The sequence below is a fragment of the Epinephelus moara genome, chromosome 13 (assembly GCF_006386435.1).
Source record: "Epinephelus moara isolate mb chromosome 13, YSFRI_EMoa_1.0, whole genome shotgun sequence".
Taxonomy (NCBI): domain Eukaryota; kingdom Metazoa; phylum Chordata; class Actinopteri; order Perciformes; family Serranidae; genus Epinephelus; species Epinephelus moara.
In genome coordinates this window covers 18496963-18512215 of record NC_065518.1, presented here as the reverse complement: position 1 = coordinate 18512215, position 15253 = coordinate 18496963, and the positions used below count along the sequence as shown (strand labels likewise).

Genomic DNA, 15253 nt, shown 5'->3' with positions numbered 1-15253 from the left:
AGGTGGTGTTACAAACAATGGGATGAGAAATGCTGCCGATGGAGGGGAAGGCATCAGGCCAGGGCACAGGGGAGAGCTCCCTGGCCACTTTGCCAGCTTGGACGGCGGCGTGGTCATCGACGGCAGTTATTTCCAGACGTCCTTTGAAGCCAGCAAACCCCCACCAATGAAACAAAAGCTGAGCGAGGCCCTCAGTCTTATCTCCCTCTCCAGAAGGCTCCAGGGACCTGCCAGGGTGGGAGACGAACAGTGGATGGATGAAAAAAGCTGGGAGAGGGGAGAGGAGAACAGTAGGAAGATGTATGGCTCCATAGGAGATATGAGCGTTTCTGCATCAGTGTCTGAGAGAGCCACAGGGGAGGAGAGGGGGCGGTGGGAGCTAGGAGGGGAGAATAGCTCCTCTGAGATGTGGTGGAAGACAGAGAAACGATTTCATGACAGTGATTCAGAAACAGGAAGTGGCAGCAAGGAGTCTCCATCAGAATTTAGCCCCTCTGATGCAAGTAGCCCCACTTCATCTGTCAAAGCCGAGCGCGACAAGACCGAATCCGACACAGAAACAGAAAAGGAAGAGGGAACTCCTGACACAGACAGAGAGTCAGAGCGTGGAAGCCAAGATGAGGAGGGAGAGGGGTCAGAGACTGAGGAGGAGTCGGGGCTTGAGAGCGAGGATGAAAGGAAGGAGTCAAGCAGAAAACGCTCAAAGGGTAGCGTTAGTACTGCGAGTAGCAACAGTGTTAGTAGTAAGAGGAGAAATAGTGCCAAATTAAAGCGAGGAAGCAGAAGCAGCCACTCCATAGATAGAAACAGCAGCAGCGACTCTAAAAGTTCAAGATCCTCAGCTTCTACAGTTCGTAGTGCGAGGCCTCAGACTTCTCGACACTCTCGTTCTTCACATGAAACAATAGAGGAGGAGAGCGAAGGAGATGAATCAGGGGAAGAGGAGGAAGGGGCTGAAAGTGTAGGATCCCGAAAGTCATCGCCGAGCAGGCGAACCATCCAATCAGACATCAGCTCGGGCATGATGGACACCTCAGACGACTTGTCACCCATCATCGAGGACACAGAGGAGGATGAGAGAAGCAGCGGCCACGGAGACGAGGATGAAGAAGAGGGGGATTTGGAAAATGAGTCGGCCGATTGAAATGCAGATGAGGCCTTAGCCCCTCCAAATTCTTTGCCGCTAAGTAAGATCTCAGTGAAAATGCCTGGATTGGGTGTGCAGTCATTACCTGGGTGGAATTTATTACTGTAATCTCTCTTTTTCCCCTTGTTTGGTGTGATTTACGTTCACAGGAGTTTAAACTGCCTGCGCATCATCTGCTGCCCTCTCAGAGTATCTTTTCCTGTGGGTCCTTGCCTTTTTATTTCGCTCGTATCTCGAATCCCCTTTTTTTCCAATCAGCCTATCCCCCTCTCCCTCTTCTTCCTTTATGACAGCCCTCGTTCTCTGATAGAAACGGTCGGCTGGTTTACTTCCGTAGCTTTTCTCCTGAGCTGACTTTTGCCTTTTGTGAAAGCGCCGCTTGCAGCTGCTTATTTCTCTGCCGCTGTAGCTCAAACATTGTTATTCACTGACCTCTCTTTGTTGCATCTAAGGTTCGCGCAGGCTTCTTTCATTAGTCATTTCTTTTTCTGTGTCCGTCATTCTCCCTGTATCAGTCAGTCCTTCTGTTATCTGCTGGGGGAGAAGATGTTTTCTTTCTCTGTATTCTTTCTTCCATACTATCAGGGTTAAATGAAAAAAACTGAGGGTCATACTGTGCAGTTATTTTCACAAGAGCCCTTTTCTTTTCTCCCAAAGTGTGTGTGTGCAGCAGTGTTTGCTCTGACCTAACATAGAGGAGGTTTTACTGTCAGAGTGATTTGTATTAAACAGAGTTACATCTAGTGTGGATATTAATATACAGTATATCTTTAAAAGCATTTCCTCAGTGATTTCTTCTATTGAAGCCGTACATGATTCAAAGGCTGCTTTGAATCAGTGGCTGCGGTAACTTGGACAATATTTCTTCAACCTGAGTGAATTCATATTGATCAGAGATTCCGACTTAAAGGGATAGTGCACCCAAAAATGAAAATTAAGCCATTATCTACTCACCCATATGCCGAGGGAGGCTCAGGTGAAGTTTTAGAGTCCTCACATCCTTTGGGGAGAGGGGGTAGCAACACAACTCCACCTAATGGAGGCTGACGGCGCCCCAGATTCAAAAGTCCAAAAACACAAAATTGAAACCACAAAATATCTCCATACTGCTCGTCCTTAGTGATCCAAGTGTCCTGAAGCCCCGACATAAAAAGTCGTTTTTAAACTCATTGTAGCCTGTAACTCTAACTGCCTCTCTGTGCACTGCGCTATGGATGTTGGACGTTTGAATCTGGGGTGCTGTAAGCCTCCATTAGGTGGAGTTGTGTTGCTACCTCCTCTCCCCTGGGATCTCTGCAAGGGATGTTAGGACTCTAAAACTTCACCAGAGCCTCCCTCGGCATATGGGTGAGTAGATAATGGCTGAATTTTCATTTTTGGTGCACTATCCCTTTAACTGTTTACATGGACGCTATATAAAGTGATCGATAAGATGTTTGTTTATATTTTTGACTTGTGCAAAAACGTTTCGCCTGCTGTAAAGTGTCTAATCTACTGGAAATATAGCACAATTTTTTTCCCAACCTTACTGCAAAAAGCCAAATCATTCAACACATAAAGTATATAAGGAGAAGAAGTGGTTCTGCCTGTTAATACAGTTTAGTAGAAAGTAACGTTTGCGTGAAACCCAGGTTATTTCTTTACCTACTGTCTTATTTAATATAAAAAACCTGGAGTAAACACTGCTGCACTGACCTGTCTTTGCTGTGTAGTGTGTTTGCAGTGTGAGTGAAAGCTGCTGCTTTCTTGACTTTACAGGACAAACATCTTAAAAGGTAAAAAGTAAACGAAAATGGTCACAAATTACATTTGAGATAACAGAGGCTCAACATTGTTGTTTTCTCCTGACCTCTGCTGGTCAAAGTTCTCACTCTGTCTGCTGTAGAAATGGACTGAGGTTGTGGTCAGTGCTCTGATGTCACTGTCCGCTGTGGTTTGTCTTTCTTAAAACAATACTCACATGTCATAATGTTCATTGATTGAGTTATTGGTTGCTGTAGTCTTCTTGTCCATACTTGAAAATGATTTAAGTTCTAGTGAAAATGTTCAAGTAAGCCTTGATCACACAGACACTGAACAGAACACAAGTTTTTTTTTTCACATTTTTGCCTCAAATCTTGAGTTGTGTTCCTGTGTGTGAACAGGGCTTTATAAGAACAGATTCTCTCAGCCTTGTGTCATAAGTTTAATGACATCTTGTCTTTGTGGCATTTCTGTGTTTTTCCAGCACGGCAGTAGAAAACGTCGGATCAAGTTGGTGGTGGACCGGGAATATGAGACCAGCTCCACCGGTGAAGAAAGTATGCCAGAGTCCCAACGCAGCCGCATACCCTCCACCCTCAACAGCCACGCTAACGTTAACGGCAGCATCTACGTGGCCCAGAATGGCTCCATCATCCGCACCCGACGCACAGTAAACACCACAGGCCCCACACACACTCACACCACCACCACGAACAACAACCTCAAACTCACCTCCCCCGTCTTCAGCTCACGGCTGGCCAAGCACTTTAAAAAACTTGACAAAATGGCTGCCACGCTGGAGGAAAGAGTCCCCCTGAACCATCCCAGAGCGGCGGCAGCAGACAGCGGGTGCAAGACGCTGCGCACCTTCCAAAGTTCGGGAATGGCTGCCTCTGCGACGGCCACTTCCTCTTTCTCTAACACTGACAACAATAAAACTCTGAATGTGTTTAACACTCGACAATGCAGCGTTTCTTTAGGGTCGACCAGCACCAGCAACACGGGCCCTGACTGCGTAGTGTCTAAATCAAACCTGCTCAGAGCGGCGCAGGGCGGCACAGAGCCGCCTCAGAGCACAGCACAGAGAGAGGAGCTGAATGATGGCGAGAGAGAGTCGAAGGTAGACGGCAGTAATGATGAAGAGGACGACGGACTTGTTATGGGGGAGCCGTTGGAGTGCCCGAGTGACAGAACGCAGTCGGATGAGGAGGAATTATGGATGGGCCCGTGGAACAGCCTTCACATACCCATGACTAAACTCTGACTGATCGTGACTCCACTGTGCTCGCTCCTTATTGCCAAGATCATTAAAGCGTTCAGACATCATTTCTGTTCATTAGTTGTGGAACTAATGGGGATGCTCCAATCCAATTAAAAGACATCTTATTAACAGATTGGTGCTCAGCTAAAAGGTGAATTAGCATTTTCTGGTGTTCAAACTGAATTTCATTAAGATGTAAGATTCCTCACATATTGACTCAAATAATTTCTTTATTTTTGTTTAAATTCAGAGACAGATGATGAAAATATATAAGAAAAAGCAAGTAACTCGGCATCTGATTGGCTGTTTGCTGATTTACTTAATGAAATGTCTGTTTTGTATCTGCTCAATATTCCAATCAGAGCGTCCCTAAAGCCCAACTGATCTAAGAGCGGCAACCCCCCTGCGGAGAACTGGACCTAGAATGAGAGGACTTGTTATATTTCTACTTTGCTAAGAGATAATGATGGAAACTTGAGGAAAAAGTCTGTGAACTTTTTATGGCCCTTTAAGCGACTGGTGTCACCGCACTCGTTTCATTCAGTATTACAGCTACTGGTGCGACTCATCTTGCCTGACACTTTGCATTGACACATGAAGTCTTGTATTGTTCAAACTTGCCTTTTTATCCTTGTCAAGTTGCTTGGCAAACTTTATCCAAATAAAAAGACTATTTCATCCATTGAAACGTGGAGTTTGGCTAACTGGGTGCTGTATTGGTGTCTCCTCTATCCAGAACTAACATGACATGACCGTGGTGAGATGTGACTTTGTTAAGGTCTAATGGAGTCAATGCTTTTCTGGTTCAGATCTGCAGATTCAATACTTTGTTCTTGGGTACATTTCGGAGCTTCGCTCTCTGTTCTTGAAACTGTTTTAATGGTTATTTTAAAGGAATAGTTTGACATTTTTGATGTACACTCTTTAGGCTTTCTTGCAGAGTCAGATGAGAAGACAAGAGAGATGTATCAATCTTCTCTAACTTTTGGCATATTTTAAGAAGTCACAATATTCTTATCATGAGGCTTTAATCTCTAAAAGGGTTGGTTAAGTTCCTCCTGCTAAGATTTACAGGTCCTAAGTGCATATAATACGACATATTAAAGAGACACTTAGGTCTTTTTCAACCTGGACTAATGAAGACAATAATTTCTGAAAGTGGTGCAGTATTGAAAGAGACGGCTGCAACTACAAGGACAAGGACTGCAATGTAATCCCTATGGACAACTGTGCTCCATCAATTTATGTTCACTAAAATTGCTGGTGTTTGTCACTGACAGGGCCCAGATTGTTATTACAGATGTCTGGCAACATTATAGAAAGGATCCCTTCATTGTATTAAGCCTTTGTTTTTACCTTTGTTGATCAGGTTTGTTGGTTAGTGTGTATAACCAAATCCGTTTCAAGGAGAAGTCTCATTCTGAAATCTCGCCAACTTCTCCACATTATATAAATCAACTAAATATTTAGCCATGACACTGAAAATCTTTTAGATAACACTAGAGCCCCGGTTCCACCAAACACTTTCGGTACAGTACCTTTGGAACCAAAAGTAACCCTTCAGACATGGTATCAAGAGTCTGCACCTGGTTTATAGCCCATAGGAACAACGCCCCACAATTCTTTTTTTTTTCTCAGAGTGAGGATTAGAATATATGACGTTCACATAATCCCGTCAAAATTAATATATATTTTTAAACACGTGAAGATCCACTCATTACTAAAAGTGTATAGGCCTGTTTCCACCGCAGGAACTTTGGAGTAATTTTACGGGGCCGGGGCCGTTGGTGCGTGTCTCCACCGCAGGAACCACCCCCGAAGGACAGAGTTCCAGAACTTTTACAGGGGCTAAACAAGTCCCTGCCTCAGAGTAGGTACTCAGAACGGCCTCGAAAAACTCCTGGGTGGGGCTTGGGTTTTACTTGGTGCTGATTGGATATACTCAAGGCGGGATGTGTGCAACAGAAAGCAACAAAATAGCCGGCATCGCCCCGGTCAAAATGGTCTCGCAACGATTACGTCACATCCAGAGCCCGGTAACTTTACAGGAACCTGTCCCTCAACGGCGGTTGAGAGGGCCGAGCGAGAGGACGTTCCTGTAAAGTTCCTGCCCCCCAAATTGTACCAGGAACTTCTAAAGTGGAAACGGGCCTTATGTCACCCAAGAGAGACTATAAAAATTAAATAGTCAATGTTGTTAAAGTGAAATTTAAGGCGTGCTGATGGATTCACCTCATCAACTCATGCATTAAGTAACATTACAAGTAAACGTCCCACCTTAAAAGTTGACGGCAGTCGACCCAGTGAATTATTTTTCTCGAACTCCAGCTGCTGTGAGAGGCAGCAAAACATCCTTTCATTTTATAGTTACAGTTTAGTAATAAAACTCTCCACAGTATGAACAGTGGTTACATGAGCCTCAAAACCAGATACAACTCAGCCCTGAGCAGAGTGACCGTCCTCTATTGACCAATCAACAGACTGCAGTGTTCACAGCTCCACCTTTTAGTACCAGATCTGTGTGCTAGGTACCCCAACAGAGGGGGGACCAAAAATGTGGATGGTACGGAACGGTTCCATTGGTACCATCCACAACTTTTCACAATGGAAACGGGAAAAATGCGTACTGAACTGAACCATACCATATTGCTCAGTGGAAACTGGGCTTCACTTCTCGAGTCACCTCTCGTGAGATTTCAGAACAAGACTTCTTGCTGAGCGAGACTTGGTCACAATAACAAACAGACCACTGATAAGTACAGAAAAAATGTTCATTTGGCTGTCAGTGTGTCACTTAGACACAAAAATAGGGTCCAGGATGAAACATAGCAAACTTACCATTTACATGTACATTACTCATGGAAGACTCAAAGGGAGACAGATACAAGCTTTAACTCTATTCCAGGCTGTGAGATTCAGAAAAGTTTTCCACTTAGTTTCTTGTTAAAACTGAAGAGTTTATTCTAAATCCCCTCATCCCACCAGATCCCTGAGAGATCCACTTAATAGTGCTCATGGATCCCTCTCTCTTTCTCTCTCTCTCTCTCTCTCTCTCTCTCTCTCTCTCGTCAGAGCTCATCATGACAAGGGTGGGAGAGTTTTCTAACTGGGAACAGTGAATTATTTTATTTGAAGTCTGAGCGAAGCCGGACCATTAAGCTGCAGAATGACCAAGTTTTAAAACTCTCACATTTAATTTGATGACTGCATAATTTTGTATTAAGGAACTCAACAGAGGTTGCCACACCATTGATGATATTTGAAACAGAGTGCTCCTTATTACCCGGAATTAGCGGACTGTACCGGAGAGTAATATTTTAAACAGTTTCTGGAAGGAAGGGCACGCCTGAGCCGCTGTTATTGATTCAACTAAATGAGCTGATTATGTCAGTGATTCCTGAGTCCACTGTGCTTTATTAGAGGAGGAGGCAGAATGAACTCGGCTCATTAATCAGTGACAGAGGCGCAAAAGATTTGATTAGTGGCTGAAATTATGGTAAAAGAGGCATTTGGGCCAAAAGCAAAGCTGATTTACTGTGTGTGCTTCAAACTAATGTTTTGTACAAATTCATTTGAGATGAAGTTTACTGACAGGCTGCATGAAGAGCAAATGTACAAACACAGTTACAGAGTGTCCTTCCTGCTTTTGTTTTAGCTCAAATGGTGTCATTATGCACCTCAAAAAGAAACAAGTACTTGAATATAGTAGTTACATTGCAGATTATGTACTGTTCTCCTTAACACCTGCTGTAGATGCTTAATGTTGGGCTAATTTAAATTTTCAGCAACTCATGATATTAAATGAAATTATCATATGTTTGTAGTGTTGCTTTCCTGTGAGAGCTACGTGTCTCTAAAAGCTTTTCATGGTGTCAAAAAACAGATATGTTTTCAGCTTTGTGTCGATGCAATCTCCATCTGAGGCCTGTACTACGACCCAGGATATCTTTTGGTTGCTTTGGCTTAACTAACCCAAACATTGGCCATCTGGATACTCTGTACCACAAAGCTGGTTATCAACTAGTTCAGTCAACTCTGGGTTTTCCTATTCAGCCACGAGCGCTTTCATGTGAAAAAAGCGAGCAGGTAGAACAGGAAAATCTATAAACACTGGTTATAGTATTCAAAAAGTCACCATTGGCCCAAGACTTAAATTCAATTAACAGTGTGTGGATTATTTTATTACCAAAACATCACCTTTTCCCAGTTCTCATGTTATTTTGAGCTGCAGTGATGGAATCAGAGTGTAAAATATCATCACTGTCACTGCAGACTCAAATAAACTTTGCATAAGTTAAAATCCTGTTAAAATTGTGAGTTCAGTTTTGTTAACGATCTCTCCCTTTATCAGAAGCTCTGTTTTAAAACCAGTGGAAATAGAGCCCTGGAACAATTAAATGATTCTACTGACCTCGAACAATATACAGGCTGATTGTTTTATACCTGAGACTCCAGACTTTCGTCCATGAATACTTTTTTCTTCAGTGATCGGATTGGTCAGGGGTTGGGGTGTTGACAGGCTGTGCTCCAGAGCAGGTTAGTTACCAAGGTGATTTATCCCAGTAAAAAGAGAACCATGCTTCATAGTACTGAAAACCCAGAGTTAAAGGAAATGGCCACTTTAGAATGAAAATACAGACAGTACTTACTGACAAGAAGTCCAGTGTAGTTTTTTAATCCACAAAACTCGTTCGGGGTATCGGAGGACAACAGCCAGCCGGAATAACAACTACACTTAAAGTGCGCGGAACCCACATTTTGAAAATGTAATAAAACTCCACTAATGCATTTCAAAAACGTCAGAACGGCTCATCCGTCATAATCCAAGTGCCCTGAAGCCGTGGCATGCAAAATTGACTTGAAAAGACTTAACCGTGGTCAGTTAGCCTGCCCTGATGGCTAGTGGTGGTGCTAGTTCTCGAGTCTCGCAATTAAAAAACTACACTGGACTTCTAGTCGGCATGAGGGTGAATAAGTACTGTCTGTATTTTCATTCTAAAGTGGCCATTTCCTCCAAACTCCAAATCCTGCCTCGTAGTACACAATATCAAAAATATTCAAATTCTTTTTTTTGTTGTTGTATTGTTTTGTTTTGTTTTCACTGGACAGGAAGAGTGTAAAAAGTTGTATTGTGAAAAGTAGCTAAACTGACTGCAAACTAACTAAAGCTTTCAGACTACTGTGGACAGGATATATGCAGGACTCTGGTGCTAAAGTTGAGACCCTTTCCATATATTTTAAGACACACACCACACACACTAACTTATATGTAATAAACAATGATTGTAAGACAGCACAACTGAACAGTAAGTTTGCATAACTCCTTGGGTCACTGTGTCAATCATCAAACATATTTCAAATAAACGGGATAGAAACAAGGCACAAGAGAAATAATATGACTAACTGAATGCAAGGTTTATTCGAAAGAGTAATACATCAATAATATAAAAAAAACTTTAACACACACAAACACACTTAAGCTTTGTTCTCCAGCTACCATACAGTGCACTCCACAGTTGGCAGTGTTTAGCAAAAATAAGCAAAACAAGATGCGACAAATGTCTTTGGTAACACCCTCATGATCTTTCATTTAAGAATATTTATAAAGCTCTAACCTGTAATTGAAGTAACAATTCAAAGAAACAATAAATTCTTAGCATGAAACAAATCTTCTTTGTCACAGTTATTATGTAATTTCATATGTTGGCCAGCCTCCCCTTGCCAGGATAACAGGTCTTCTGCAATGATGCGGGACAAGGTAGGTGAACACATGGCACGGGATCTGAGGCCCTTACTCTGTACAGACTTCCTCACGGTCCTGCAAATTCCAAGGTTGTGGACTCTGCTCTTCAGCTCATCCTACAGCTGTTCTTTGGGTTTTATGTCAGAGACTGTGATGGCATGGCAAACTTTTATTCTGATGTTGGGGGACCATTTTTGTGGAGAATTTAAGGTGCATCATTGGATTATTGTCCTAACTCATTTAAAACAATAGATATGTCACTGAAAAGTTATTGCGCAGTGTGTCATGTAGCAGTTAGTCACAGAATGGTATGCCCTTAAAATGTCATAACAATGTCAAAATACAGTATGCCATGAACAGTTTCATAGGAAAGTCAAAAATACTGTGAGGTGAAATAGTCATAGTCCATCATGTAAAAAAAAAAACAACATAAAATAATATGTTGTATAATATGTTGTACAAAAGTAGTACAAGAGTATAGTGTATACTTAAATGTCACTAAAAAATGGTCATTATAGAGTATGTCATAAAAATGTCACAAAAAATTCAGTTTAAAAAAAGAATCATAGTAAAGTATGATATAAAGAAATAAAAAAGTGATTGTATATTATATGTAATTCATATTGTGGTATGTCATAAAATGTCATTACAAAAGTCATAACAAACCAATTGCCATATAACTGTCATATATGGCATTAAATTGTCATAGTAAAGTATGATGTAAAAAAAAATCCTATTTATTATTAAATTATTAAATTTATTGCTTATTTAGTATTAAAAAAAACAGTCACAGTATATTATGTCAATTTTTTCGATGAAAAAGTCATAGTATAGTTAACCATAAAATATCTTTTAACCACTATGCCTTTTCTCTTAATCAGTTGGCCAAAATTCATATCGCAGAGAAATGAGCTCCAGGTTGGGTCTTGATTGAAAAAGAACTTACAGGCCTTTATTTCACAAACTAGGGGTGAAATTCCATTTAAGAATCCATTGTTACTGTTTGCAATGGAAACCTGGGAAACATTACATCGTCTTACTGGGCTTAACCCGTCCTTTACTAAGAAATCATTTCTCTGGCATAACAAACTATTTAAAGTCAGTAAAATAACTCTTTACTGGAAGTCGTGGGTTGAGGCAGGGATTATCTTCACTGGAGATGTTTTCAAAGATGATAATTTTATGTCTGTCTAACAACTGGCAACTAAATACAGAGTCCCTAAACAGGACTTTTGGAAATATCTGCAATTAAAAAAGCTGTATAATGTCTGCACAACGAAAACTCCCTTTATTACCTCAAACACAGTTACCAAAACTAGTACAGGGCAGCCAGTTATTATTCCATTTAATGAATGGATGGGGGAAATGACCAAAATAGCCAGCAATGAACAGCTGATTTTTAGGCTGAACAACGGGGAGGATGTATTTCTGAACATATAAGGTCCCTACATGAATGTGATAATGAATGGTTGACAGGAGAAGTGCTGTTTTGGGATTTTCTTGTACATGATAGGTCATGTTTTGATTATGACAAATGTCTGATAACAAAAGGATGTGAGGTGATGACTGTGAGAGTGAAGGAGACCAGAGAGATCTGCAAAATGTTTACCCTGTGTATGTAGATATATATGTATTTGTATTTTAGGATTAGTTTATTTAACTGTTTTTTTTTGTGTGTGTATTTTGCATTAGAATTTTGGTTATTTTTGTTTAACCGTTGTTCATGTCCATGTTCATGTTGGTCTTTTTAATGCGCTGTGAAAGAACAATAAAAAGTGAATTACCAAAAGATAGATATACACTAAATTGTGTTATAAACTGTCCTTAAAACAATTTTTTTATCATTAAAGAAATCATAGTATTGTATGTCGATGTGTTTTTTAATTTAAAATTCATAGTACACTATGTTGATTTTTTTGTCATTTAAAAACTCTTAGTAAAGTATGTAAATTTTATTCAGAAAAAAGGAGTAAAGTACATACTATATAATATGTATAGTATCGTATGTGGATTGAAAAAAAGTCATAGTTGATATATCGATTTTTTTTCCATAAAAAAAGGCAAGGTGTAGTTTTTTTGCAAAAAAAAAATTGAGAGTGTAGCATGTTGATTTTAACATTAAAAAATGTCATACTATAGTATATCTATTTGTTTCTCACTAAAAAAGCCATAGTATGACAAATCAGATTTTTTTCATACAAAAAGTCATAGTATAGCATGTTGATTTTTTTTCTTTTCCAAAAAAGTTATAGTAGAGTAGGTTGATTTTTTTTTTTACACAAAAAATTCATAGTATAGTATGTCTATTTTTTTCCACAAAAAAGTCATAGTATAGTGTTTCGATATTTTCCATACAAAATGTCATAGTATAGTATGTCGATTTTTTTCGACAAAACAAGTCATAGTATAGTATAGTATAGTATAGTATAGTATAGTATAGTATAGTATAGTATAGCATAGTATAGTATAGTCTGTCAATTTTTTCCCCACAAAATAAGTCATAGTATAGTATGTTGATTTTTTTCCACAAAAACACTCATACTATACTGCCCTACAAAGCCTAAGTGCAGTAACTACATTTTTGGTCAAAATTGAGTTATAAGTAAAAATCCTTGATATCTGTTTTATCTTGTAACAAAGTTTCAGAGTTCAATTTTGCTTAGTTTTAGAGAAAAAAACGTATAAAATTTGCAGTAACTACAAAATCTGTCTCAAAACCAAACTTTAAAGCCATTTTTCTCAGTTTTACCCTTCGCATAGTTACTGCACTTAGGCTTTGTAGGGCAGTATAGTATGTCGACTTTATTTTCCGTAAAAAATGTCATGGTATAGTATGTTGATTATTTCCATGAAAAAAGTCATAGTATAGTATGTTGATTTTTTTTTCCACAAAAACACTCATAGTATAATATGTCGACTTTATTTTCCGTACAAAATGTCATAGTATAGTATGTCGATTTTTTATCCCCAAAAAAGTCATAGTACAGTATGTCCATGTTTTCTATGAAAAAAGTCATAGTATAGGATGTCAAGTGTTTTGCACAAAAGGTCATAGTATAGTATGTCGATTTTTTTTCATGAAAAAGTCATAGTGTATGTCGATTTTTTTTCTCCACAAAAAAGTCATAGTATAGCATGTCAGTGTTTTCTATGAAAAAAGTCATAGTATAGCATGTCAGTGTTTTCTATGAAAAAAGTCATAGTATAGTATGTGAAGTTTTTTGCACAAAAGGTCATAGTATAGTATATTGATTGTATCCTTGAAAAAAGTCATAGTATAGTATGTTGATTTTTATTCCACAAAAAAAGTCATAGTATAGTATGTCGATGTTTTCCATGAAAACAGTCATAGTATAGTATGTCAAGTTTTTTCCCACAAAAAAGTCATAGTATAGTATGTCAATTTTTTCCATGAAAAAGTTATAGGATAATATTTCGATTTTTTTTTCCACAAAAAAAGTCATAGTATAGTATGTCAAGTTTTTTCAACAAAAAAGTCACAGTATATTATGGCAATTTTTTCCATCAAAAAGTTATAGGATAATATTTCGATTTTTTTTTTTTCCACAAAAAAAGTCAAAGTATAGTGTGTTGATGTTTTCTATGAAAAAGTCATAGTATAGCATGTTGGGGTTTTTTCCACAAAAAAAGTCATAGTATAATATGTCGATTTTTTCAACAACAAACGTCATAGTATAGTATGTTGATTTTTTCCATGAAAAAAGTCATAGTATAGTATGTCGATGTTTTTGCACAAAAACATAATAGAATATGTTGATTTTATCCTTGAACAAAAGTCATAGTATAATTTGTCGCTGTTTTCCAACAACAAACATCATAGTAATAGGTTCGTTCGAGATGAGCCAGTCCTGCGCAGATTCGATCACCGGCGATCAGCGCACAACGCATGCCGGTTAGTTTTGTGTCCGACTTCATCCCGACTTGCTCTGACGTATTACAAAAGTGGACGGCGATAAAGCCGTCGAGAGCGAGGCGGCCGCAGTTTGTAGAGCCAGGCGCTGCAGTTGCTCTCCACCGACTGCACCGCCTGGCTCTCACCTGATCTAACAGCTGACTGGTTAAGATGCCGACTCAACAATATGACGTTTTAGATAAACTACTCATTTTTGTTTAATTTTAGAGATTAAGATTGTATTAGTCTGATCTGAAGGTTTATTCTGTGAACAGAAAACATGTTGTGTGACTGAAGGCGAAAACAAACTGATATATGGGTCTGATCATTTTTTTAATGAATTGACATCATTCCAGACAGGATGTTAGTGTGTCTGTGACTTCCCGTACGGACTGAAGGCTGCTGGAAACTGTCGGGAAACTGTCCGACTTCACCGCAGCTTTTTGTCACCGCCCCCCGCTGCGGCCGCCTGCTCTCGTCTACTTTTCAGGCGAGGCGCAGTTCATCTCGAAAGAGCCTATTGTCACACTTCTGCCATTTTGCTCACCTCATGCAGTACTTTTCCATTCACCCCACCTCTGCTCCACTCTGACTGCTCTGACTGCCAGCCACACCCATCTCATCAAGGCAACTCCACTCACCTGCTTTCAATCAGACTGGCCCAGTATAAAGACTCCTGCTCTCCACACACTCACTGCCAGATTGTTCTTCGCTACTTTGCATGCAAGACTCTCCAGCACTACTTCCTGGACTGATTTCCTGTTGCTAACCTTGCCTGAATCCCGGTAATTTCCTCAGCTGTTTGTCCCCAACCACAAGTTCTGCTTTTCCCCTTCTGGTTTCAGTCTGCCTGTTCCCGTGGCTGTGTGGAGATTTCCTGCCTTGTTGCAACAGTGCGAGTTTCTTTGATCCAACCTGTGACTCCCTGTTGAACAGAGACTCTGGTTGTTTTGGTTTCAGTGTGTATGCTGTGGGGATTTTCAACTGCTGGACATTTCCTCTGCATTTTTCTGTGCCTGCTGCAAACTACACTGAAGTCATTACCAACTGTACCTGTGTGTCTGCTGTGCTGCAATTGGGTCGTAAACACATCCGTTTCAAGTATAGCATGTCTTTTTGTTTTTACATGAATGAAGTCATGGTATAGTATGTCGTTGTTTTTCAACAAAAAACGTCATAGTATAGTATGTTGATTTTTTTTTTTTTTTTTTTTTTTTTTTACAAAAGTCAATCTATAGCATGTTGATTTTATTTTATTTTTTTCCACAAAAGTCATAGTATGGTATGTCGATGATTTCCATGAAAAAAGTTTTGGTATAGTATGTCAAATTTGTGGCACAAAAAAATCATAGTATAGTATATCTTTTTTTTTTTTTCCAGACAAAAAAAGTCATAGTATAGTATGTCGGGGGTTTTTTTCCACGAAAAAAGTCAAAGTATGGTATG

The 15253-nt window shown here is 39.6% G+C and overlaps 1 protein-coding gene across 1 annotated transcript in view; it reads left to right on the top strand.

Moving 5' to 3' along the window:
• Positions 1-4822, top strand: part of LOC126400092 (protocadherin-15-like) — a 356244-nt gene extending 351422 nt beyond the window's left edge. The window contains exon 40 of the mRNA XM_050060553.1: positions 3375-4822. Within this exon, the coding sequence (XP_049916510.1) occupies positions 3375-4154 (780 nt within the window). The 3' untranslated portion in view covers positions 4155-4822. The remainder of the gene's footprint in view (positions 1-3374) is intronic.
• The last annotated feature ends 10431 nt before the right edge of the window (positions 4823-15253 follow it).